Raw genomic sequence first — 25,049 nt, 5'->3', positions numbered from 1 at the left:
GGGGTGGACGATCGTGGTGGTGCCGTACCATGCGTTGGTCAACAACTTCGTCAACAACTTGGTCACGACCGCACGGCGGGCCGGCATCGACTGCGTAGAATGGCGACCCGGCGAGGTGAACCCGGCGGCATTGGTATACGTTAGTGCAGACTGGGTCCGGCTGACCGGGTTTCTGGGACACGCACAACTACTGCAGGAGACGGATTTGCTGCGTCGTGTCTTGATGGACGAGGGTTCTTTGGCGTTCACGGCGAGCGACTGAAGGCCGACTAAAAAGATATTGGACAATCTATACGTTTGTTAACGTCGTTCCACACGTGCATTGACTGGTTCTATACACGGAGTGGTCTAGGATTGGGCGAGCGGAAAGCTTGGCGTACCCCTTCGCCGCAATTATCCGACCGTTTTGCTCCAGCTCTTCACATTCCTCCTGCCTGCTCTCCCAAGTGAAATAGGTGCTCCAAACACGAAATACCTACCAAAACCGGCTTTAAGCAATGAATCAGTACTTTCTTATATTCGTTACGATATTTATTGTGGACTTTCTCATCTTGGAAGTAGACCAATATATTACAGGCGAGTATAGACTCAGTACCTTAGCTTTACTGAGTCTGGGAGTATCCAATATAACGCTCATGTTTTTATTTGTAGTGAAAAAAGACAGAAACTCGGAAGGGCAAGCATGCGACGATAGTAGGAGACAGCAGCAAGGAGACGGAGATGAGAGAGCGATGCTGAAAAGTGATCAAACAGAAGCTGGAAAAGGGATACTCAAAGTCGCTGCCATCGATGAGCAACCTCACCTGGTGCCACTCCAGGCTGGAAGACAGCGATCAGGAGGCGGAGGTGGAAGAGCGGCGCCGGAATATGCGGTAGGAAAAGCTTGGAAAGGATCACCTCGAAACGCTCACGTCGATGGGTAACCTCGGATCATCATACCACAGTCACGGGAACAGCGGGAAGGCGGCGGATTTTGAAGAGCGATGCTATAAGATAAGGAAGGAAAAGCGGGGAGAGGACCATCCTGAACGCGCTCTTCTCAATGTGTAACCTCGCGATCATCCTGTACTCCATGGATCGGCGTGCTTCTGCTTGCTTCTGCTTCACAGCGTTTGGAGAAGAGCGTTCAAGCTTCAATTTCCACGCTTCGCAAACAGCATTCAACGACTGGCGCACGCATCTGTACCTTGCGACGGTTAACGCGAATTGCATACTCTAAGCGCGGACCACCGGGCTGAGAGGGCGGTCTCCTGATCGTCTCCTTCTCGTGCGTCCACGTACCCCCATACTCGTGCCGGCACCTTTGTGGGTGTTCCAGTAGCATTTAGTCGTCTCTAAGAACTTCGCTGGGGTCATTCGCTCACGTGTGGGCCGATTGTTGCACCTTATGGCGGAGGGGATCTGCGTGGCGTGTCAGCAGTGTGAGCGCCGGAAAATGGTGTAGCGCGGCATCCGAAAGATTACCACTGAGACTGGCCGCTTGCGCTTTGGAAAGACATCGTCACGTACGGTGCAAGGCTGTCATTGGCAAAGCTAGAGGAAGCGCAGCATCCGATGGAAGTCCAGCAGCCAATCGAAGCGCTCGCGCTCCATCAAGGATGGAAGTACCTGGCGTGCGAACACTGGTGCATAGCGGAGACAACATGACGGAGCACATCAAACGGAGCCACAAGTGGACAAAGCGAAGAGGACCTCAATGGCGAGCAGCGGTCGTCGAAACCATCTTGGACGGGCCTTGTAGACGATTTTCCGAAATGCTTGGCCTCGATGTTCGAGCGAGGCAAAAACAGGTGCTCAAGGGGTGCTATTCAATGACTGCTCGAGGGAGCCAAGAGGCTTGATCGGGAGGAGCAGAAGAGTGCAGCACTAACTGGCAACGAGCAGGCTCCGAACAACAACACCCCACGGAAGCGAAAGGGCCGGTGGGCCAGAAAGTTCGCCGGTCGAGAGCTGCCCGCCGTCGCCGCCGTCTGTCCAACGCCCGACAACGATGAGGGGAGTCTATCGATGGTCTGGCAGTCGGTCCACTGTGCCTTAGAAGCTATCCGCAATATGCTCTGTGCTCACGGTGTCCCACGATTCTGCGGCGCCACGTCCACATCGAGGAATACTCGGCCTCAGCTCAAGGTCCCCATGCCTTCTACTGAGAGTGTGCATTCATATCTTAGCTATTGCCGAGAGAAGGTTTATCCCGAAGGATGCGGCGCGAGCTTACTATATTGACCCAAATCAATCGCCACCACCGCCATTGACGAGCTCGTCTGGGCCATCACTTGGGGGCAAGACGAGTAGAGTCGGTTCCTCGCCGTTGAGGTCTGTGGAAGGCGCCAATCCAGATCCTGCGCCGCTCCCTCAGTTTCGTCATCTGAGCGAATACAAACCGCCGGCGGGCTGGTGATAAGCAAAATGGCTGAGCGGCAACGGTTGCTGCCCAAGGTACCATAACTTCTTCTATGCTTGTCAACTCTCTCCTGATCTGGATTCTCATTGCTCTTCGTTCCATACTGCCCTGTGTCGCTTCACCAAAAGTTAATGATTCCTGCATTATAGGAACAGGCGTCTTGATCCAACATTGTGTTAAGTCGCCATTCATGAAACCAACCACGGATAAGCCGACTGATGTTTGCTCACCCGCTTGCAGGTATAAAGATGATCTTTCCATTGCTCTTCAGTATTCCATCAAAAAGCACCGAGCGAACCGACAATTACTCTCTACTTCCACAAACCATCGTCAGCATCATACCGCACTTCCGAACAAGCTACTCTACGCCTACGGCATATTCAAATCATCACCGTCTCTGCACCTCCCACTAGCAGCGATGTGCAGGCGATACTTCGTACAACGCTCATGCGGGGCCTGGAGAGTGATCCCACTCAATACGATGGGATACCGGTGTGAGAAACTGTGGAACAGCTCTGAAAGATGGATATCATGTCCCGACTCGGACTGCGAATGGACACTGCGCGACGAAAGGTGGCGGTGTTGGGCGTGTCTTCAAGCTGAGAACGACATCCAAACAGCATCCGCTGCCAAATCGGCCGACATACAGCAAGAGCAACACTCAGCTTCTGCGGCGCAACCTTCCGAAGAGATCGTCCTGTCTCCTGATGAGTTGACAGCTTTCGAAGGTCTACGGGAGCCCGACCCACGGATCGAGCCATTGACGACGTACACTCGATATGCAGTGTCTCGGGGGCACATCGCCCACACTGCCAGAAACTACTACAACCGAATCTGGCGTGCGAAGTATCCGAGTCTCGTCAGCCCACCACTCGAAGGGGCGAACTGTCCCCTGTATAGTAACGCAAGCCGCTTCTGATGCAGGCTGCGATGCTTAATGGTCTTGGATGACAAGCATCCATGGCAGGAGGAGCTGATGGCCAGGCTTGTCACGGCACTGACGTATCATGCACTGCACTACATTCATTACTGTCAGCATGAGTAGCAATCAAATGATGAGTCAAAGAATGTTTGCCAGTTCAGTGTTCGGATATGAGGTGTAACACTGCTTCTCTGTTCTGGACTGAGGTAAGTTTCCTAACCAACGGCACCTCACGTTGCTCACTCCAGCTTACAATTTCGGGAGCGTCCTCACTCTGCAGCTTACTTACCTGTGGTGAGCCCACTCTCTATCGGCTTCTCAGCGCCGGTGCTCATACCATGTGCAAACGATACTACGACGTGTGCCGATGCGGAAGGCGCTGGAACCTTGGCTTCAGGTCCAAAGGCTTCTTCTGCGTCCTAGCAGGGTACGCCAACTCGACGGCCCCATACAACAACATGAAGCCATGTCCCGATGCGACGAGTGAATGGGACCTCCGGGCGAGCGTCTCGAGCTGCTCGCAATGTGATGGAAATTTTGATCCGGAAACGTACAGAGTAGCGGGGCCGTCACCGCCTACGCCTCCGCCGCCTCCCTCGCCCCCTCCAAAGCATTGTCCTGAGCCGGTCGATGGGCTGAGGCAGCCGAATCCAAAGGAGGAGCCTGTGGGTGCGTATGTGAGATATGCAGTAGCGCAAGGGTTTGGTGCGGACTTTGCTCGAGAGCTGTGGTGTAGAGTATGGCGCGCAAAGTATCCCGAGCTCGTCTACCTGCCGATGGATGAGGGTGATTTGCACGAGGCGAAATCACAGCGAGATTACCGATGAGGGATCTTTTAGCGGCCCTTCATGGAGTGCGTCGGGTGAAGAAGGGTTCTGTAGGCCTGCCCGGTATGATAGTCACTGGTGGGTTCTCGGAGTATTCCCATGTACAGGTGCTGGCATAGCGCAATGTATGGATTCTTCCCGTCCCTGCGATTCTCTCCCAGGATTAGCTAGTTCTATGGGCAGTGCGGAAGGAAGCAATAACCCAGACACAGTCATGGAGGCGCTCTTGCATCATCTGAATGTAGAGAAGCAAGCCATTGATGACCAAGCCCGACGTTTGCCTCGCTGGGAGCGCAGTATTGAATGACCATTTCTATGAGGTGAGTGCCACTCCACTTCATATCCGTCGAAAACTTCCTTACTAACCTCACTTATTTTCTCGCACCGCGCTCGCTAGCTTGGCCTTATACTGACACCCAAGACACCCACCAGCATCTGTTGAACTCAACCCGGTTGACCAGCGACCATGTGCGTACGCCGCTATGATGTCTGCCCCTCCGGTGTTCAAAACATCCGGCCCATTATATATCCTCTAGACTTCTGCGAGAAAGCAATGCACCGAACGCTGTTCCCTGGAACAGACCCAGAAGCACCCACTGGACCGTGTCCAGATGAAGAGTGCGAATTGGTCCTTTCCCGCTCCGACTGGAAATGCTTCACCTGCCTCGTCACCGACGAGCTTGCCAAAATGCAGGAAGCTCTTCTTCCGTTCCCGCCACTCCAACGCAGGAAAAGTCCGACGGCCGAACACATGGAGACTCGTGGTGAGCTGCGGATGCCGGACGTTCCTTTTGAGACCGTAGGGGACTATGTGAGGTATTGTATAGGCGAGCGCCAGGAGGAGAGGTTTGCTCGAGAGTTGTATAGCTTTGCGTGGCGGGATTTGTGTCCTGAGCTTACGCATCCGCCGATGGATGAGTGGGATCTGCCCAGTAGGACGCATCAGCCGCCTGTCTGGAAGCAAGAGTGACAGCGGAAGTCCTCTCAATGGCCTTGCGTGGTTGTGAACGGTCGAAGGAAGGTGGGTTGAGGACATTGCGCTTGGCCGAGTGGTGGGTGTTCCGGAGACGTGGGAATGTTGTCGATAGCGAGATGTGCTTGGAGGCTCCAGATGTATCGGTCGGTGGATAGGGACGAACTCATGCATCGATTCAAGCATCCTCATACCCAGAGCCCTCATTGATCCAAACAATATCATCCTCAAATCACACTGACCTCCAACGATCTCCATCCTCAAAGCTCTCAATCCGCTACTTCGGAGTCTGATCACCATGGAGAGTTGCACTGTTTTTACTTCGTCCTCGGATAGTCCTTTCGAGCGCCACACATTCCTTCCCGTAACCCGCCCACTCCTCTCCATACTGATCATAGTCAATCTCCACCCTCACCCGCCCGTCCACTCTCAACTCACTAAGCGCATCCAGCACCTGTCCCAAATACCGCGGCATTTTTTCATCATCCGCTGAAGTCAGACAAATCTTCAGCTCCTTCAGCCTCCGTCCCCCACTCAGAGCATTCTGAACAAAGTTCCGTAACCGCTCAACCACCAGCTGCCCGTTCCACTTCCCCGGGTGGAGAAAAGCGCACAGGGTCATCCGGCGCGCGAAGTACCACAGCCTCATCGTCTCCGGGCGTCCACTGATCAGGTCGTGCGGGTCCATGGGCGGTTCAGGGTTGTCTTTGTTACATGTACGTACCTGACCCATGATGCAAACCGTAGGGTCCAGATGAGAATAAAGCAGTTCCATTGCTTCTTCGTGGAAAAGTTTGCATGTGCGAAGGATCCCTAGGTAGTTGTCCGGGTTGTGTCTGTGGATGCTGAAAGGCCGCTGATTGTAAGCCTCGCTGTAGACGTCCCAGATGGTGAAAAGCTCTCTGGACAGGTAAGGGTGGAAGAGGTGCTTGAAGATCTCGAGGCGGAGCTCAGAGGATAGCCCTAGGAGGCTGGCTTCTGGTCGAGGTGAAATCGCTAAGTCGTTGGTGGCCATTTCGGTAGTCGTTGGCACGATCGCCATTTCTCCTGGTCGTGGACTGTATTACTATATAATTTGAAGGCTCGGATGTCCTGCTGAGGAGTGGTTTTATATCGGAAAACGTGTGTGGATGGCGAGGATAAAGTCGAGGCAAGGTCGATGGAAGATCAGATGTCTGTTGTCGGAGTTCAAGCCGCAGGCACGGACCACCTTTCACGAGCGAGCTTCAAGTGCAGCACGAGGGAAGGCGAGGGCAACGCAAGAAGAGCACATCTGAGGAAATGAGCGAACGTGCAACGATCACCACAGAGCCAGTTATCAAAGGCGAGCGAAGCGGCGTCTCTCGCCCATAAAGTCTTGATACCGAGTACTGTAACAGCGTTGCCAACCTCCTCGATAGACTCTTGTAGCCACTGGAAACTTTTCCGCAAGCTCTTCATTTTGCCAGCTTGGTAGTGGCTGACCGTGTGCCATCAAACGCCGTCGCTATGCTTCCCAATGTCGAAGCAGCCATCGCAGCGCCATGCATCATGAGCCTTAAGTAATGTTCGTCTCGAGCCCACGTTCCGCTTGCTCCTCAGCCTCGATAACCACCGTACGGCGTTGCAGCTCCGCCGTAGGATGAAAACGCCCCCATGTTGCCACCATACGCGGATTGTCCGCCCACACCTCCACCGTAAGCGGACATGCCACCGCCGTACGCAGTCTGGTTTCCGTAGGCTGTACCGCCCCCGTTCATCACCCCGTCCATCGGACTCCCACCACCCATCCCATTCGGAACCCCAGCATCCCCCTCATCGCTCAGCCCCTTGATCACATTTGCCAGCTTCTCCTGCAACGTCCTGATCCCGTTATGCATCACCGAATCTGGCGGCATCACACCCGTGCCTTCGAGGTTGATGTAGAACGAATCGGGCTCGGCCTCATACTCGAACCGCTGACCTTCTTGGGGCGGCTCTTCCCAGTCTGCGTTCGCTGTGAGGGGCCATTCTTCTTTCGCATTTGCTTCGTACCAGAGCTGGGTGTGGCGGAGCTTGTTGTGCGGGTCGTACTCGAAGCCGATGGCTGCTGTGGGCGCCCATTTGGAGTGCTCTTTCGCGATGCCTTTCTTCGCGATGCAGCGGACTCTGAGCTCCTGGCCTTTGCGTAGCTGGCAGATTAGCGGTCCTTTCTGTCCTTCGTCCATGATGATCGGTTGTCCGCGCGTGGGTAATTCCTGCTCTCCATCCATGCCTGCGTTGTGACCTGCCGGCCAGGGCTCGACCGGTCTTCCATCTCTCGTCTCTAATGTGAGGTCGCGCGCGAAGATCTTCATGTTCTCGTCGGAGTTCCTGTTCACAGCGTTCAGCCGTAAGAAGCATGCGCAGTTGTCGCAGAAGTCATCACAGGTGCAGTCCCGTCCGTAGAGCAGCTTGTCGATGTCGCGCGCGCTGAGGGGTATGAGGCCTAATCTGTGTGCGAGAAATTCATCAGCGAGGACGGAGGTGTTGGCGTGGATTTCGACAAGGTCGACGGCGAGGGTGGGGATTTCGGCGAGCATCGTTCGGCGGAGGGAGTTTGCGAGGGCGAGGGAGGTATTGGAGAGGACGAAGTCGATAGTGGTGCGGTTTGACTGGGTTCAGAAAGTCAGTGCCGCCCACTGAAGAGCGTGTGGACTCTTGCTCACTCGTCGGATGGTCACTCGTGGTCCTGCATCTTCATCGTTCATGCCGTTGCCATACGGCTCGTAGTCCATCTTTGCGGTCCTGTGTCTCTGCTCTCTAAGACGGAAGGACAGTGTTAGTGTGAAGTTATGTGAAAGGCGTAGCAGGTCCCCGAAACGAAACAGCAGAGTGTGGGCTGGCTGGTAAAATAAATTTGCGTTGGTGGTCAATCTTTAAATCGCTGCAGTAGGTGAAGTCGAAGATGGAATGCGCCGGTAGAACTTCGGCAAGAGGCTGATCACACGGACCACTTTCACATGAAATGTATCAAGACTGGATAGCTGGAAGTGAAGGAGATGTGAAGAAGATCTTCGTGATGACAGCGAATCGGTATCATTGCTGGTACTATAGGCCAGTGCCGCCAGCTGAAGGTCGTCATGTATTGGTACATTGAAAAACGTCCTACTCATTCACCATCAAAACGCCATGGGTCGTTTGCCAGTCCCTGCCGATGCACTCCCATGCTACCCTCAATCCCTCGAACGCCGCTCCGATGTCATATCCCTCAACCTCAATCGCTCCTCAACATGCTCTCCACAAGCTCCCCCAGCGGCCCAAACCATTCCCCCTTCTTCGCGCCCTTCTCGTCCGCCAACCCAAACTCCTCCACAAACAGCACGTAATGCTTGAATCCGGTGTTCAGGTGCGCTTCCAGCCCCAGCCCGCGCACAACGCTGTAGTGGTGGCAGTAGATGTGCGCGTAGATTCTGTACAGCCGCTTGAACAGTACTTTGACCGTCTTCTCGAAGCCTTCAGGGAATGGCACGCCGGGCTGCGTTGGGAATACTGCGGGGTTGCTGAGGTGGGATGAAGTCCAATTGAGGAGGTGGCTGATGTAGGTGGGTGCGGGAAGACGAGTGGGCTTGGGGAAGGCTGGAGGGTCGTGCCAGAGGTACTCGAACTCGTCTGTTGCTTTCATCTCCGGGCAAGATTGTGGAGAGCAGAACTCGGTGATGGCGCCGTAGAGGAGGTTGATCTGGTTGTAGAAGTCGACGACTGCATCACCCTCGTCAGTGAGCGCTCCTTGAAGCTTTAAGGACAAATTTAGGTATCACCGTTCACAGCCAACCACTCATCCCTGTCTTCACCCTCCGGCAACTGCACCACCTTCCTCAAACTCCCACTTCCCAGCGTCGCCTCAGCAAACTGCTTCAACTGCCATGAGTTTGTCCCCTTCGCTCGCTTCTGCGGCTGGAACGCTGCGTTCCGCGTGCGCGCATTGTTGTTGCTGTACGTCAGGAGGTCAGCCTGTTTCGCGATATCCTTGATCCCATGCCCCAAGCCCCTGTAGCCGCGCTGGACTTCATGCGTGCGGTTCTCAACACGGACTGGCGCGGGGATGTTGCTGAAAGAGTGAGACTCGGTGAGGGCGTTGTGGAGATGCCGTTGTAATGGTGATTTGTAGGTTTCCTGCGGGCTGGCGGGGGGTTGGAAGTGGATGTAGGATTCGGACTCCGCGAGGATGTTGGAGTGGAGGGCCGGGAGGGGCTTGGGGGACTGGGAGTAGGGCTGTGGAGGAGAGTAGTGCACGAACATTGTGTTGATGAAGGAGCTCATGGCGTCCTGTGGTGCTGCTCTGCAGCTCGTTTGGAGGTGGTGTTTGTCTGCATTCCAGGTGGTTAGCGGGGTGACGCTGATGTGCGTGGTCCGCACATACCTCTGCAGTGTCTATGAGTCCTCGACGAGGTCTAAAGAGTGACGAGATGCTGTTGAAGACGAATTGACGCGCTCTTCAATTGAGAGGTACACGTCCATGTTCACGATAAGATGCTCGTCATTGCCAAGATTGATTGCGGGCTTGTTGACGGGGAAACACTTTCTCTTTCGTCCACGTATCCGCCTACTGCCTCGTAATACTCCTCCTGCACCACCTATCTTATCGCCGCAACCGATCATCAGCGTGAGCATTTACCAGAACCAGCAGCAGTCCGGCCGGCGCCATCGGCTGACTGCGGGTTGAGTTCTCACCGAAGGCAGTGAGATGGACCCAGTTGCCAGATTGCTCGTTCAGCTCGCTCCACTTCAGGCACCGTCAGGAAGCAGTGATAAGTAGTAGCCTTTCTTCCTTCTCGTCGCTCGCAAACTTCATCAGCTTCCAGCTTGCAAGCACCGTTCAACATGTTCTACACCGAAAGACTCATGCTACGCGCCTTCGAGCCGGAAGCGGACACCAATCTCTTCACCCAGTGGTTGAACGATGTCGAGATCTTGAGCGCAATCTCCCTCCACCCACCAGTCCCCAGCTCAAAAGCGAGCGTGAAGAAGTTCATCGAGCAGGTCTCGCAGAAGGAAAGCGCGTCGGGCCTGCCATTCTTCGTCGTCTGCGAGAAGCCGCCTCCTGAGAACGGTCCAGTGTCCTTGGCCAAGCACGATGACTACTTTTCAAAGGACGGCACAGCACGGTACCCGACGATCGGAGTGTTCGTGCTGAGTAGTCAGGACAACATGCACTTTGCGACAAGGACTGCGCGGTTTGGCATTGCGCTTGACAAGGAGCATCACGGTACGTGAAGGCCACTGCGCAGCCATTTGCATGCTCAATAGACTGACTTGCGAGCAGACCGTGGATACGGTACAGAGCTCTTGCAATGGGCACAGGCATACTGCTTCAAGACTCTCGGTTGCCACAGACTGGAGCTCAACGTCGCCGCCTTCAACAAACGCGCTTTTCATGTTTACGAGAAGGTCGGCTTTGTGAAGGAAGGAGTGAGGCGTAAACGATGGTGGATTGATGGCCAGTGGGTTGATGACATCGAAATGGCTATGCTCGAGGAAGAGTGGTTTGCCAAGCATCAGGAGTGAAGTAAAGTCACGTGCGGGCTCTCAACGACACTTCATCCGAGCCAAGGCTTCAATAAAGGTGAAGTCGGCTTTCTTTATTGACAAGTTCCTCAATACAATGCATTGTAACTATTGGTCTCGCGCTTATTGACTTGTGATGGACACGACGCTTCGAGTATTTCTTACTGTTTTTCTTCGAGTCCTGCGAGTCTTCTATTTGCACAACACACCCCTACAACTCAAGTCTTCCCATACCAGACTTCATCTTCAAAGAACCTTACACAACCATCTCAACCGACAACAACCACCAAAACATCAGGATGTTCGGTCAAGACAACAAGATAGAGCAGGGGCACTCAGGCCCATCTCAGCAGCTGACTCATGCCACGATGCGATCCTCTCAAGCCGACTTCCCACCAACATACGAGGCGGAGGTCAACCACAACTTACGGATGTTCGATCAGCTCGAAGGCCAGATCGGTGCCAACAACTACCGTCATCAGCCTGCCAACGGCAGCATCCCGCCCATGAGCCGCAAGAAGAAGGTCATCGTCGCAGTCGCCGCTCTCATCCTTCTGGTCGCTTTGGCTGGCCTGACCGCTCTCCTCGCGACTAGCCTGAGACGTCACGACAACGCCGACGAAACCAACAGCATGATCGCCGGCAGCGCTCAGACTCCTAGAGCGGAGACCCAAGTTGCGGCGCCGGCAGTCACAACAATCGTCATCACGGTCACGCAAGAAATCCCGGCTTCAACACCATCGACAGCATCGCTACCACCGACCACCCTTTTGACGTCGACAAAACCAATACCGACACCATCGACGCCCACCACCTCCACCAAGCCATCAACTACCACATCGGGCTCTTCGATCACGTCGACATCGTCCACATCATCTACATCAACAACATCCACAAGCACAACTCCGACACCATCGCCACCGCCACCCGAGACTCTGACTCCTCAGTCCTCACCACCAAGTTCATCTTCGACATCTGAGATTACGACGTCTACCGCTGGGTGGATGGGATTCTGCAGCGTGCCGGGCATGTTTTGCACGACGAAGCGAGGCGTTAAGATACTGGGGTTAGGTGGGCTTTGAGGCATTTCATTTGTAAGGCAGCGTTTCCTGGTTTGACGGCGGGGTATTGCAAGGGTTGAAAATGAGTTATGAGCAAGAGGGCGTTTGTGCATTTGATTTGGGCAGGCTGCAGCTAATGGTAACAGGGGAGCTGGGCAGTAAGTAAACATCCATGTACTTTTTCACGAACATCACCTCGTGTTATTTCTTATCCAGGTGCTCACGAGTTATTCTACCTTCAAGTCATCTGATGTCTTCACAAGCGGCTCATGTTCGCCTGCTCTGGTCTCGTGATCTGTGGCTCACATATCCTTGAAGCAACATTGTTCAATGCCTCGTTAACCCTTCAGTTGCCGTCGGACTCATGCTTGCGGTTATAGTAAGTAGCACAATCACAACCATGACCGCGCTAACAGCAATAACAGCACTACAACAACGAACTATTTCAGCGATAGAGACTTTACCTCTGACAGGGCCTTCATCCCTTCCCGACGACCGCCGCAACCGCCACGACCTCATACGCCAACCAGAATATCAGACGTCCCGAGCTACTATGGATTATCGAACAGTCGCAGCAGTCGAGACCTCGATATGCAAGCTCTGGCCGACATCGACGCCGAACCTTTGCATACGCCGGCCAAGCAAGCGGCGAAGAGGAGACGTCAGCGAATCTGGGCCAGATTGGCGCTCGTCCTCGCGGTGCTCTCTTTAATCGCGATCATGACCGGCGTGGTCGTTTCGCAGAGCGGCAAAAGCCCAAAACATGGTGCAACGGGAGCAGCGAACGAGTATCCACCTTTCAGCGTACCGAGCACGATCTCAAGGACCCTGCCACACCAGACCACGGCCACATTGTCACCTGCGAGACCGGAACCGTACGCAGAGGCAAGCTCTAGGACTGCTACATCAGCCTCCGGTGACTCGACCACGACGGCGACGCTTTTCCAGACGCAGTTGACGACGGCCGGGACGTCGACCACACTGATTACGGTTATACCGACGGCCACTATCATCACCGTTTCTCTGGATTCAGCGACTCCGACGGCTTCACTGTGGACCTCACAGACACCTTTGGCGTACAAGACAACTCGCTCGAGGAAGCACACTCATGCTCCGACCCTGTTAAGAGCCTAAGGTGGTAAGACCCCAGACGCTTTAGAGCAGCGAGTGTAGACGGGCGATCGACTGCTGGACATAGATGCGGCTAAAGGGGAGTTTGCAGCAGTGAATGATTCCTCGTTGCCAGGGAGGACGTCATGCACCAGCGTTCTACAATTCACGGGCAGTTGATCTCATGAGAAGTATGAGTTCACGGGAATTACACGGTGTGTTTGCGATTGTTTCTTCTTGTCCTGATGACTTTTCCTACAATGATACATTCTATGCCATACGTTTCTCTATTCAATCTTTGCACTTCTCATATACTGTCGTTACTGATTGCGCTGCACAGCCATGTCGGCTACTCCCAAGGTCTCTCCGCTTGCTGACGACCCCTTCACGGATGACCACAAGTACCCGTTTTCGTTACCTCCCAGTCCAAATCCGCTGGTCTCGCATCCACCAGACAAGGCAGACCCCTTGAGCTCGGACTGGCCAGACTTGCTGAGATCTTTGACGCCTTCGACGCCTGGGACGACGGGAGCATGTGAAGGGAACAGCTCGCCACTGAGCTCCCAGACAACATGGAGCGACATCGAGCTCCAGGAGAGATCGTCTTCGCATCAAGCGGACAGTGATGAGGGATTGATATTGCCACAAGCGAAGGCCAGACAGGCGTGGTGAGTTTTCGACCCGATGGTCCTTGTTTCCTCATAGCCGGCTGATCGATGCTGCGTCAGGTACTCCAACAGGCGCAACAGACTCGTGCTGCTGACAGTCGTCCTTGCGTTGTGTGGTGTTGGTCTGGGCGTCGGAGTACCTACACTCTATGCGCAGAAACACAAAGATCGTTCGTCGCTTCTCCCAGCCACGACGATTCAGTCTATTAGCCTAGCGACACGGACGTCGTCGACGGAGACCACGACTATGCTCAGCTCAGTGCAACCCTCGCCTGCCGCTATATCTGCATCGAACGCTCTACCGGACAGAGATACCATGCTCGTTCTCTGGAGCACAGCAACGATCTCAACCTTGGTCTTGAGCGCGGAGACGACATCCGCTGTCTCTGTTACGACGATGGTGAGGACACAAAGCCTCACTGTCACGCCAACGCCATCATCATCTTCGTCAGATTTGGTTTCATTAGCTGTACAGTGGCTCTCGCAAGAGATACCACAGCCAAGCGTACAACACTTCTCATTTACGACTCACATGCTCGCACCTGGTCAGCTCCTATTGCCGACTACGCTTGCGGCGATATCGCGAACACACCTAGACGGTGTTTGGATAACTACGCAGGAAGTGAGGACGGTGAAGGATGTCGGATCGATCCTGCCAGGAACGAGCACGACGATGTCGACGAGTAACTTAGGCGACAGGTGGACGACGTTGACATCGCAGCGGTACAATTCCACTGTCGTGAGGCCGACACTGAGTGTGCCTTCTCTCAAGGCTTGTATAGATGGGGGCATGTCTGGAACATGTAGCAAGCTGGCGTGACAGACGGCCGCTTTGAAGCTTTGCACTTCGAGAGTTCGCGGAGCTCGGTAAGTACGCAGCTGTAAGCATCTGTACACTCCATAACAACCACCTCTACATCTGACTCTTCAACCACTCAATCCCCTCACACAACTTCCCCACATACTCCTGCCCCTCCTTCACCACCGGGATAATCCAGAAATAATGCGGAAACCCTTTCCAGTAATCATGCTTCACCGGTACCCCGGCATCCTTCAACGCCATCTCCATGATCGTCGCATCGTCTCTCAACGGGTCAAACTCGCAACTCGTCATATACACCGGCGGGAACTCCTGATGTTTGTCCGTGGCTAGGATCGTAAAAGTCCCCGGGTCCTTGGGGTCGGCGCCGACGTGATGGTAGAAGACCTCCTAAAGAACGCAAGGGTAAAAGGGTCAGCGAAAGTCTCGATTCCGTGGAAAGGTTCAAAAGGTCTCAGAGCGCCACTTGCAGTGTGGTCGTGTCTTGGAGATCCCTTTGAACCATCAGTGCTTACCATGCTCTCTTTGTCGATGATGGGGGTCCCTTGGGCGTTTTCGGTGTAAGAATTGTAGTGCGAGGCGTATTTGGAGGGCACGTTGTCCCAGTGGGTGGTGCAGGGGACCATGGCGGCGATGCCGCGGAGGCTGGTTTTCAGGCCTGGTTCGCGGATGACGGCGTTGGCGACTTGGAGGGCGAGGGCGCCGCCGGCGGAGCCACCGATTGTATAAACTTTGCTGGCGTTGCCTTTGAACGAGGAAGCGTTGGCGACAGCCTGGAGAGGGTGGTGATTAGCTGTTGCTTCGACACTTGGCGAAGTCGGACACTCACCCATTTGTACACTTTCAAGCTATCCTCCAACTGCGTAGGCCACTTGTACTCAGGCGCTAAACGGTAATCCACATTCACGACCGCGCTCTTCGTCTGCAGCGCAACAACCAAACAGAGATAGTGGTCCATATTCAAATCTCCAGTCATGTAGCCACCACCATGCGTCCACACAGCGATCGGGAACGGCCCGTTGCCTTCCTGAGGCGTGTATGTGCGGTACTTGATCCCGTCGACGTCGCCTTCAACGACATCCACGCCTTCAGGCATCGGCGGCATTATAGGCATGAGCGCCTGGACGAGCTGGTCGGACATGCCCCTGATCTCCTCTGGGCTGCCTTTGAGGGCCGCGCGGCCGCCGCTGGCGGCTTCCCAGTCGAGCCAGGATTGAGCGTAGGGCATCTTGAATGAGAGGAAAGATCGAGTGGCTTAGAGACGTGGAGAAGCAATGCTCGTGGCAGCGAGGTGCGCGACTGAAGTGTCGGAATGTAGAAAAGGGAGAGAGAAAATACTTGTACCTCTCCACGCGTTGGCTCATACCACGGCTCAGGTGAGGTGCGGGCATAGGTACCTCTACCTAAAGGTAGGCAGAGCTCAAACTCAGTGTCCCGCTAAGACGCCCGAGCTATGCACCGGCTCGGCTGACATCTCGTGAGCGTGGGACATGAATCTGTGGAATCCACTCGCAGTCGTTCGCTCGCTTCTTTGTTCTGTGGGGAGTGTACAGCAGTGAGATGCAGAGGACCAATTTCCCGATTCCATTTTCTTATTTCTGTCGGTCTCGTAAGTTTCGCCAGACCATTTCGAAATACGGCGCACCGCGTATGTATCTTCACTCGTTCTTTTACTTCGCCTGATGAACGCGTGAGGTGGAGGATTTCGCCCCGAGGTCCAAGAAAGCTCGTCAGCCCACAATGCGCACCGCGGGGTGACCTTGGAGCTGACTTTGTGGGTTTTGAACAGTAAGGTGGAGTGCTCTGCGAGGCCGGCGAGAAGGAAGGCTGAAGCACCAAGGTCGTTGGTCGCCTTACCTACCTCATACCTATCCTGGAAAATTGGGGTCGGAGGAACTTGTGAGAAGGTGCGAGGGCTGCAAAACAAGCGTCTCGAGTTGCTCGCGACGCGGCCGTCAACAGCTGCGCATCGTATCCCTACGTCAGCAGTGCCATACACACCGCTCACTGCCCAATACTCAGACCCTACCACACACCAGGTATCATCGCAAACCGCTTCTTCTTGTACTTCGGCCCCAGCTCCTTCCGATACCGATTCTCCTTCTTCTTCGCCCACAGCGCCATCTGCCCTACCGCGGCCGCGACAAAGATCCCCGTGCTCCACGACTTGTTGATCATCATGATTCCCAGCCATGCAATCGACTCGAACAGGTAGTTGGGACAGGTGACCCAGTTGAAGCCCAGACCTTTCGGGACACCTCGCTCTGTGCCGCCTGAGGACCGTAAAGACCGAAGGACGAGGTGCGCGTTCAAGTTGCCTAGCTCACCGATCACGAAGAGCGCCAGACCGGTGTATGTAAGAGCTGGGCTGCTTTCGGTAGCAGTCATTGAGTTGGGAGCGTAAGTAAAGTAGGCGATGAGCAGGCCGGATAGCAACCAGTAGTGTGCCGAGTTCTTGAAGATGTTGAAGGCTGGCATTGTCGCGTTGCTGAAGCGGTGGACGAACATGGTCTCGAGCTCGCGCTTGAGGAAATGGAGGGTTATGGTGAGGCATGAGAGGGTTTGGAGGGTCGAGGGCTCGGCTGGTGCGTTCTTGTAGATGTAGGGTCGGAGGAAGTAGAAGAGCGGGTGGATGAGGAGTGGGCCGGCGTATTCGATTATAAAGACGGTTCGCCAGGCGATTTGCGGGCCTGTATGGTTGTCAGATGCATTCTTCGTCCGTTCTCACTGCGTGTTCATACCGAGATCCTTCACCTGTATCGTAGCTCCATCTCTTAAGCCCGTGCTGTCTATCGACACACTCTTGTCGTTCGGGACGGGCTTGCCATCTTCTGCCTTTGTGATACGCAGCCGATGTATCGAAAAGTTCGACTGTTTCGCTATCCGTTGGTAGAGGTCGGTCGTGCTTCCTTGCAGGTAGATGCTGCATTCACTGGGCAGACCCCGAATCTTCTTGCCTGTGCAGTCGATTAGCACTGCTCCATTCGCAAGACTACTACACTCGTGATGTACCTCTAGGCTGTACCTTCAGGCTGACTGGCTTGGACGCCATTGTTGGACGAGCTGGTTGCTAAGATTTTGAGGTTCAAAGCGGTGACATTTGCAATGCTCCTGGTCCGACCCGAGACGTAGCACCCAGCTGAATCCTTCCAAGGCCAATGGGAGTGGTGTACCAGTACTTGTCGTCGAGCTGAACGTGGCTTGTCGATATCATACCAAGGCTGGTGCTCGGCCCGCACGGTTCCTTCCTCATTCAGCTGCAAGGTACTGCAAGGAGACGACCAACCACATCTCCTGGATTACCTTTTATTCCAGCTCATTGCCTTCTTTTCTACGTGACTATCAGCCTTGCATTGACACCAGCTCGAGGTTCGCCACCAGGCATCGGCGACAGCGACCTCAGCCCATTGCCTGACCGATCTCCTCATACCTCAACCCGCATCGCTAGCGCCGTCTCACATGCACGCGGTAAGCAACGTCGAGAGAAGTTTGCTATTTCTTCTCACATCTAATGCCCTGCCATCACTCTATTTGCTCGTCCTGTTGCTGGTGCACGAGGTAGCTGCAAGCCTCGCCAGCCGCACTGCTCCACTATCATGGTGAAGCAGCGGTGACATCTACTTCTCAAAAAGATACTTCGTCACCAGGAAGTGGAAGTCGTTGCTTGAGCCGTCTCATTGAGATCGCATACTCCTTCTACTACTTCTCCAAAGCTTTAACTTCCTTGGTTCACTGGGCAATAGCCACTCATTCAAGGCTTTTGATTCTACCGTGGTTCCACCACAACCTGGTACGTATGTGTCCTGTTACAATGGCAAGAGATCAGAACTTTCTTTTCGCGCTTCGATGGTCGGTCTTTCCACGCATTCAGTCGGAGTCTTCCACGAGACTTGAAGCTGGAAGCAGCGACTGAACAGCCCCCTCGAAACCTCTGGAAACGAGGCATCAGTGCAAACCGACTCCGCCTTTGAAGCAGTGGAGCCTTGGACACGGCTCTTACAATGGGATGCAATACGAGTACCGTACAACCCAACGATGCGACACCGTCGACGAGGCGAACCCGGTTGCACATATTTCGGCAGCATCAAGAAGATATAAACGCCACTGCAGCTCCATCAGACAGAACCAACACTTCGCAACTACAACATGAAGAGCAACCCCCTTTGACCAAACTGAGGTCTGTGGAGGCTTGATGTTCGATTCTGGAGTTCTTAGGCGAGCACCGTCCATCGAACAAAGAGACCTCAGCCCACTCCTGCTCTCGTGCCGCCATAAACAATGGCTCGCCAGCGCGAAGCAACCGATGCAGCATCTTTTTTTGCTTTTTGTACATGCATACAACCTAGGCGGCATTGCTGACACCAATTGCAATCAGGGCAACAATGGCCAAGACTTGGTCGGACAGCGGCAATATGCCTGACAGCATCCCTCTCACGAATGGTACGTCTACGTCAGCAGATCTATCCACACTGGACGATCTACGGGAACGTGTCGGAAACTCTGTGTCGAATCTATGGTCGTTGCTCGATGCCATCAGGGCGCCTTTGCCAACACAGACCGGAGATGGCTCAGATTTACCCAAACCGCAGCGAGACTCGGCTCTCTACGATCTCAAGACCATACTCCGTGATATCAGCACTCTTGGGTTTGACCGCGTCGAAGATCTGGCGGAAGTAGTGAAGCACTCGTCTCTTGATCAGCCAATCGACGACAAGACCTACCTCATGGAACGTCTCATCCAGGCCGCTGCATGTCTCCCTGATGACCTAGTCAGCAAGAACATCACCAACACTTTCATCACCACTCTATGGAACGACCTTCAGCACCCTCCCCAGATGCTGCTGAGCGACGAGTTTATCTACCGTCAGCCGGATGGCAGCAAGAACAACTACATGTGCCCCCAGATCGGTGCAGCCGGCATGCCGTACGCGAGGACTGTCCCTCCCAAGTCGCTTAGAGGTGGAGCAATGCCAGACCCTGCGGTGCTCTTTGATACTGTCCTAGCCAGGAAGTCACCGGAAGGCACAGAGCATCCAAACAAGATTTCAAGCATGCTCTTCTACCTAGCCTCCATCATCATCCACGATGTCTTCAAGACCAACAGACACGACTACAACGTCTCCGACACATCTTCGTATTTGGATCTCGCTCCTCTCTACGGCAGTACTTGGGACGATCAGAAGCGCATGAGGACGTTCAAGAACGGCAAGATCAAGCCGGACTGTTTCTCAGAAACTCGTCTGCTGTCCTTTCCGCCTGGTGTCGGAGCCTTACTCATCATGTTCAATCGCTACCACAATTATGTCGTGGAGCAGCTTGCCTTGATCAACGAGGACGGCCGCTTCTCGGAGAACCCGAGGAAGCCCAATGTCGAGAGGTATGGCGAGAGCATCAATCGACGGGACGACGATCTATTCCAGACAGGGCGTCTCATCACTTGCGGCCTGTACGTGAATATCATCTTGATTGACTACGTCCGCACCATCCTCAACCTAAACCGGACCGACGATAACTGGGCACTCAACCCCCGGGTGGATATTTCAGATGGTCCTCCCACCGGCACCGGCAACCAAGTCTCCTGCGAGTTTAACCTGGTGTATCGATGGCACTCAGCAGTCTCTGAGCGCGACGACAAATGGACACATGCTCTCTTCCACCAGATGTTCCCGAAGCTGAAGCCTTCCGAGATCGCCACGAAAGACGGCCTGAGACAGCTCTTCACCAAGCTCGCAGAGGATGAGAAGAAATTGACGGATGCGCAACCAGAAGAGCGGCCGTTCCCAGCTCTTGATTCAGAACGACTCTCGCGCATCAAGGATGGGCCGTTCAAGGGCAATTACAGCGACAACGACTTGGCGAAGATCATCACTGCGGGCATCGACGACTGTGCCAACGCTATGGGCCCACAGCAGGTTCCGGCTGTCATGAAAGCTATTGAGATCTTGGGCATCATGCAAGCCAGGACTTGGAGGGTCGCTACGCTCAACGAATTCCGCGAGCACTTTGCACTTGAGCGTCACAAGACCTTCGAGTCGATCACGACAAACAAGGAGGTTGCGGAAGCACTCAAGCATCTCTACGACACACCAGATGAGGTCGAGCTGTACCCTGGGCTTATTGTCGAGGATGCCAAAACGCCTATGCTGCCTGGTTCGGGTCTGTGTCCTTCATACACCATCAGTCGTGGTGTGCTCTCCGATGCGGTAGCTCTCGTCAGAGGCGACCGCTTCTATACTTCGTCGTACACGCCAGCCGCGCTCACGAGCTGGGGCTTCCAGGAAGCTTCGTCAGATCTCAGCATCGACAACGGCTGCGTCTTCTACAAGCTCTTCCTGCGAGCATTGCCGAACAACTTCGACCCGGCATCACTGTACGTGCACTATCCACTCACCATCCCTGACGGCCCAGACGGCATGAAAGATGTGCTCCAAAGGCTAGGCAAAGCGCACAAGTACAACTTTGACAAACCAGCCCCTGTCAAGCAGCCTGCAGTCGTTTTCACCCACGCCGCCGCCAAAGCAATCCTCAACGACCAAGACTCCTTTCACGTCACATGGGGCAAAGCAATGGAGTTCCTCATGGGTCCGGCAGCAAAGAACTTCATGCTCGCCGGCGACGGCCCAGCAAATGCCGCTTCAAGACAGCTGATGAAGGGAGTACTATACAACGGCGAGCCCAGCAGTGGCATCCCCTTTGGCAACGAGAAGTGGCTCGCGGCCGTCCGAGACTTCTACGCCGAAACCACGACCAACCTCCTCAAACAGAAGAGCTACAAGCTCGCCGGCGTGAGCCAAGTCGACCTCATCCGCGACGTGGGCAATCTCGCCCACGTCCACTTCGCAGCAGAAATGTTCTCCGTCCCGCTCAAGACCGCGGACTTCCCTCGCGGCATTTTCACCGAGTCCCAACTCTACCTTATATGCGCCGCCATCTTCATCTGCATCTTCTTCGACATCGACCCGCCGAAGTCCTTCCCGCTGCGGCAGAAGGCGTATGAGGCTACGCAGATGCTGGGGAATGTGATGCAAGTCCAAGTCGCAGCGATCAAGAATACGGGCGCGGTGGCGGAGACGCTTATTGAAGCCATTAAGCCTACGTCCAGGCCGTTGAAGGATTACGGCGTACACATGATTGCGCAGCTCTGCAAGAAGGATTCAAGCGTCGCCGACATCGTCTGGGGCAACATCATGGGTACGCTGGGTGGGATGGTAGCGCCGCAGGGCCAGCTATTCGGACAGATGATGGATTTCTATCTCGGCGAAGGAAAGGAGCATATGCCAGAGGTCGCCAGGCTCGCGAAGCAAGACACCCCAGCCGCCGACGAGAAACTGACAAAGTACGCGCTCGAAGGCATCCGCCTCGCCGCCGAGACAGGCGTGATGCGCGAAGCGCAAAAGTCCATCACCATTGTCGACAACAACAACATCCCCGGCTACCCGCAGGAATTCCACTTCCAGCCCGGCGACCGCATCATGGTGAACCTCAAAGCCGCCTCCCGCGACCCGCGAGTCTTCCCCAACCCAGACAAACTCGACCTCACCCGCCCGATCGAAGCTTACATCCAACTCGGCGACGGACCGCATCAATGCCTCGGGCAGCCGATGACGCGGGTGGCGCTGACGACGATGCTGAAGACGGTCGCGAAGCTGGACGGGTTGCGTGCGGCGACGATGATGGTGGGGCGGGATCCGTTCGCGGAGAGTCGGGTGAAGAAGGTGGTGAAGGAGTTTGTGCCGGGGGATTTGGATGTGATTCCCGAGGAGTGGCATTATCATGCTTTCTTGACGGAGAAGTGGGATATGTATTTTCCGTTTCCCACTAGTGAGTCTTGTTGTTACCACAGGATTGGGACGCGGATGCTGACTTGCTGGTACAGGTATGAAGGTGAATTGGGATGGCGGTGTTTGAGGCGTGTATCGGAAGTCACATTTGAGGGTTGCGCGGCTGCGTTTCGTCTTTCACTTGACTGTGATGCCGACGGGAGCGTCCAGAGAGTACAATGGCCCTGCCGCGCGTGAAGATGCATCCTTCCAATCAATGTTAGTCCATAGATTTGTTGAAAAAGCAAAAACGAGGCACGTCATGAGTTATGCAGCATATGTCCCCCATTTTGCCTCGTTGTCGATTCGAGCAGCGGTCGTGCTCTCCAGAGGCGAATGTCATGCCCACTTGCTCACCTCGCAGTTTTCCCCAGAACTGACCACATCAGCCTCGCCTCCTTCAGAATTCGCCATTGCACGTGGTTCCAGATATATATTTTTGGAGGATGTTGAGACAGACCGAAAGAGAGAAGTAGCATCAGCAGAGTGAAGAGATGATATACACAATATTTCGCCCAAACCAAGAAATGCCCCAAGCTATGTCACAGGTTGGCGTTGGCGAGCCATCGGGACGTTATCCTGACAGCCGGCGCCCCATCGGCCGCCGCAGCTGTCCGCTAAGGTGAAGAAGTCTATCGTGTTCGGTGTGAAGTAGTACTACAGATCGAGGTGTCGGAGGAGGTAGGTGGGTCGAGAGGTGGGAAGTCGTCGTAGAGGGTGATCGGGTTTACTTAGTCTCCTCCCGGAGGAAGCTGTGGCCTTGTTAGCATGGAAATTCTGGTAGTTGTGATGGGAACGGGAGCCACGAACGTGATCAGGTCATTCCGGTCCTTGCCCTTCTTCAGACCACCAAATGCCATCTTCGTGCCAGGAATGTACTTCTTTGGATTCTCGAGGTATTCGAACTGCCGCATGTGTCAGCCTGCTGTCTCACTTCTCTTGCTCGTCCCTTTGTACATACAAGCGTATCCTGGTTCCACTCAATGCCCTTCTGCTTGTTCGCATCAGAGTACGAGAAGCCCTCAACCTGGCCAGTGTGGCGACCGAAGAGACCGTGGAGGTTGGGGCCGATCTTGTTGCCCTCGCCCTCCTTCAGATTATGGCATTGCTGGCATCGTGTCTTGAAGAGCTTCGCGCCCTTCTTGCTGTCACCTGCATTGAAAGTTAGCACCTCCATGGCATTGTCTGTCTGAACGCGCTGCGGCGTGCCGGAAGTGGCGCAATCGTCGCCCGCATCTCTCCTCATCCTCTGCTATTGATCAGAGGCATAGGATGAGGCGAGGAGGGTGCGAATGGATATGCGCCACTCCCGGTGGCCCAGCAGGGGAGGGGAGGGAGGCATGCCTTCCTTGAAAGATTCCGCGCCTTTGGCCATTATGTGGGATTGATGAGGGTCTCGTGGATGCAGATGGCTGTCGAGGTGATCGGTGTTGGTGTGTCTGTCGATGTGATGTGGTGGTGTCGGTATGGATTGATAGAAGTCGAAGAAGCAGAAAAGTTGAAGGAGCTCGACGAAGTCGCCGCAAGCAGATTGGCCCAATCAAATCGCAGCCGAAATAAGCAATCTGTTCGGGAGAAATAGGAAGGCGCCACACGACAACCAGATCTTGCCAACGCTCCGGCCTTGTTGTTCGAGATCGTTTAGATTTGTGCTATTCCCGTTCTTTTCTTGCCTTTTCAGATGATTCAACACTGCCAGGACATCGTGTGGCGAGTGGAAGAAGCCCAGCAGCAAACAGAGGTCCGTCACGCTACCGTATTCGTGACGTCGTCCGAAGCTCTCAGCCGGCGTCTTGACGCAGTAGCGGCCAGCTTGTATAGCCGGACGTGCCGTTACATGCTTGAGTCCTCGTGGCATTTACGGAGGTCGTAACAAGCAAGACTGATGATGGGCAGTGATTGCTCGCCGCGGTAGCATTGCCCACGACGATGTTCGACGCGCGATATGAAGACACATGGCTGGTCGTAGGCGCATCACGAGGCATCGGGCACGAGTTTGTCCAGCAGCTTCTGGATCGAGGCAACAGGGTGTATGCGACTGTACGAAAGGATGCCGCGTCATTCTGGCCAGAACACCAGAAGCAGGGCCTGTGCCGCGTTTGGACGTGTGATATAACGTCGCAGTCGAGTATAGAAGTACGCTTGCACACTCCATGAACCGTGGAATTTTGGGAGCCTGACCTCGTGCATCAAAGAACTTCGTGGACGAGCTGTCATCTCTGTCGGACGATGCGATCAGTGGCGTGATCATCAACGCCGGCGTGCTCAAATACCCAAGCAGAGCCACGGAGATGTCGTTTGACGACTTTACATATCATCTGAACACCAATGCAGTCGGGCCCATCATCTGCGCGCAGGCCTTGCTGAAAGCCGGGGTTCGGCTAGATAAGATCACCTTCATCTCAAGCGATTCAGGATCTGCGCAGAACTTCCTCGAGATGGAGGATGGCTTCGCAGCGTATGCGGCTTCGAAGGCAGCTCTCAACCAAGCGCTCAGGCACATGGCAGCTGAAGTGAAACGGAGGCGCCGGCCGACCGTCATCCTGGCTTTGCATCCTGGTGAGGTGAAGACGGACATGGCTAATATCGATGTTGATTGGGAGGTGGAAGGTCAAATGACACCTCAAGAGAGCGTTGAGGCGTGTCTGAGGGTCATTGACAGCAAAGGGAGTGAGGACAATGGGACTTTCTGGACTTGGGAGAATAGGCCGTACCCGTGGTGAGCTGTTCTCCACGAACATGCTGCAACTTCCTACCTCGGTGGACGTCGTGCAACGTTGGCACATGCAGAAGATGCCGCCCTGGCCGAAGAGGCGCATGTCCTCGGCCGTCTTGGATTGCTACAGATGGGGTGACACTGGATCAGGGTATACAGCAAGGTGGAAGGTGGCGTTGGAATAGAGAAGAAATGCTTGGCAGTCACTGCACCTTCTAACGACTTA

General features: G+C 54.6%; 11 protein-coding genes across 11 annotated transcripts; 5 read left to right on the top strand and 6 right to left on the bottom strand.

Annotated features, from left to right (window-relative positions):
* Positions 1 to 4,703: 4,703 nt before the first annotated feature.
* Positions 4,704 to 5,120, top strand: LTR77_000182 (uncharacterized protein; the record flags this gene model as incomplete). The annotated part of the gene is made up of 1 exon (XM_064797450.1): positions 4,704 to 5,120. One exon carries the CDS (start codon positions 4,704 to 4,706, stop codon positions 5,118 to 5,120), a length of 417 nt encoding a protein of 138 aa, XP_064663684.1.
* Positions 5,121 to 5,400: 280 nt separating this feature from the next.
* On the bottom strand, positions 5,401 to 6,165 carry LTR77_000181 (uncharacterized protein; the record flags this gene model as incomplete). The annotated part of the gene is made up of 2 exons (XM_064797449.1): positions 5,401 to 5,828; positions 5,853 to 6,165. The coding sequence occupies 2 exons, from the start codon at positions 6,163 to 6,165 to the stop codon at positions 5,401 to 5,403; spliced, it is 741 nt and encodes a 246-aa protein (XP_064663683.1).
* A 535-nt stretch (positions 6,166 to 6,700) lies between these two features.
* On the bottom strand, positions 6,701 to 7,858 carry rpb3 (RNA polymerase II subunit 3; the record flags this gene model as incomplete). The annotated part of the gene is made up of 2 exons (XM_064797448.1): positions 6,701 to 7,735; positions 7,790 to 7,858. 2 exons carry the CDS (start codon positions 7,856 to 7,858, stop codon positions 6,701 to 6,703), a joined length of 1,104 nt encoding a protein of 367 aa, XP_064663682.1.
* Positions 7,859 to 8,337: 479 nt separating this feature from the next.
* On the bottom strand, positions 8,338 to 9,383 carry MOB1 (Mitotic exit network component; the record flags this gene model as incomplete). The annotated part of the gene is made up of 2 exons (XM_064797447.1): positions 8,338 to 8,822; positions 8,882 to 9,383. 2 exons carry the CDS (start codon positions 9,381 to 9,383, stop codon positions 8,338 to 8,340), a joined length of 987 nt encoding a protein of 328 aa, XP_064663681.1.
* A 561-nt stretch (positions 9,384 to 9,944) lies between these two features.
* LTR77_000178 (uncharacterized protein) lies at positions 9,945 to 10,628 on the top strand (the record flags this gene model as incomplete). The annotated part of the gene is made up of 2 exons (XM_064797446.1): positions 9,945 to 10,329; positions 10,387 to 10,628. The coding sequence occupies 2 exons, from the start codon at positions 9,945 to 9,947 to the stop codon at positions 10,626 to 10,628; spliced, it is 627 nt and encodes a 208-aa protein (XP_064663680.1).
* Positions 10,629 to 10,996: 368 nt separating this feature from the next.
* Positions 10,997 to 12,823, top strand: LTR77_000177 (uncharacterized protein; the record flags this gene model as incomplete). The annotated part of the gene is made up of 2 exons (XM_064797445.1): positions 10,997 to 11,694; positions 12,163 to 12,823. 2 exons carry the CDS (start codon positions 10,997 to 10,999, stop codon positions 12,821 to 12,823), a joined length of 1,359 nt encoding a protein of 452 aa, XP_064663679.1.
* A 1,557-nt stretch (positions 12,824 to 14,380) lies between these two features.
* EST1 (Telomerase-binding protein) lies at positions 14,381 to 15,515 on the bottom strand (the record flags this gene model as incomplete). Its single annotated transcript, XM_064797444.1, has 3 exons — positions 14,381 to 14,677; positions 14,803 to 15,060; positions 15,117 to 15,515. 3 exons carry the CDS (start codon positions 15,513 to 15,515, stop codon positions 14,381 to 14,383), a joined length of 954 nt encoding a protein of 317 aa, XP_064663678.1.
* Positions 15,516 to 16,312: 797 nt separating this feature from the next.
* Positions 16,313 to 17,339, bottom strand: TSC13 (3-oxo-5a-steroid 4- dehydrogenase; the record flags this gene model as incomplete). Its single annotated transcript, XM_064797443.1, has 3 exons — positions 16,313 to 16,977; positions 17,029 to 17,244; positions 17,300 to 17,339. 3 exons carry the CDS (start codon positions 17,337 to 17,339, stop codon positions 16,313 to 16,315), a joined length of 921 nt encoding a protein of 306 aa, XP_064663677.1.
* A 1,330-nt stretch (positions 17,340 to 18,669) lies between these two features.
* On the top strand, positions 18,670 to 22,195 carry LTR77_000174 (uncharacterized protein; the record flags this gene model as incomplete). Its single annotated transcript, XM_064797442.1, has 2 exons — positions 18,670 to 22,108; positions 22,164 to 22,195. 2 exons carry the CDS (start codon positions 18,670 to 18,672, stop codon positions 22,193 to 22,195), a joined length of 3,471 nt encoding a protein of 1,156 aa, XP_064663676.1.
* A 643-nt stretch (positions 22,196 to 22,838) lies between these two features.
* Positions 22,839 to 23,353, bottom strand: CYC1 (iso-1-cytochrome c; the record flags this gene model as incomplete). The annotated part of the gene is made up of 2 exons (XM_064797441.1): positions 22,839 to 23,012; positions 23,069 to 23,353. The coding sequence occupies 2 exons, from the start codon at positions 23,351 to 23,353 to the stop codon at positions 22,839 to 22,841; spliced, it is 459 nt and encodes a 152-aa protein (XP_064663675.1).
* A 683-nt stretch (positions 23,354 to 24,036) lies between these two features.
* LTR77_000172 (uncharacterized protein) lies at positions 24,037 to 24,830 on the top strand (the record flags this gene model as incomplete). The annotated part of the gene is made up of 2 exons (XM_064797440.1): positions 24,037 to 24,243; positions 24,303 to 24,830. The coding sequence occupies 2 exons, from the start codon at positions 24,037 to 24,039 to the stop codon at positions 24,828 to 24,830; spliced, it is 735 nt and encodes a 244-aa protein (XP_064663674.1).
* Positions 24,831 to 25,049: the final 219 nt, after the last annotated feature.

This window comes from Saxophila tyrrhenica (assembly GCF_035928015.1).
Source record: "Saxophila tyrrhenica strain CCFEE 5935 chromosome Unknown scaffold_1, whole genome shotgun sequence".
Classification (NCBI taxonomy): Eukaryota; Fungi; Ascomycota; class Dothideomycetes; order Mycosphaerellales; family Extremaceae; genus Saxophila; species Saxophila tyrrhenica.
Note: the sequence above shows the minus strand (reverse complement) of the source record. Positions and strands in the feature narration are given on the sequence as shown.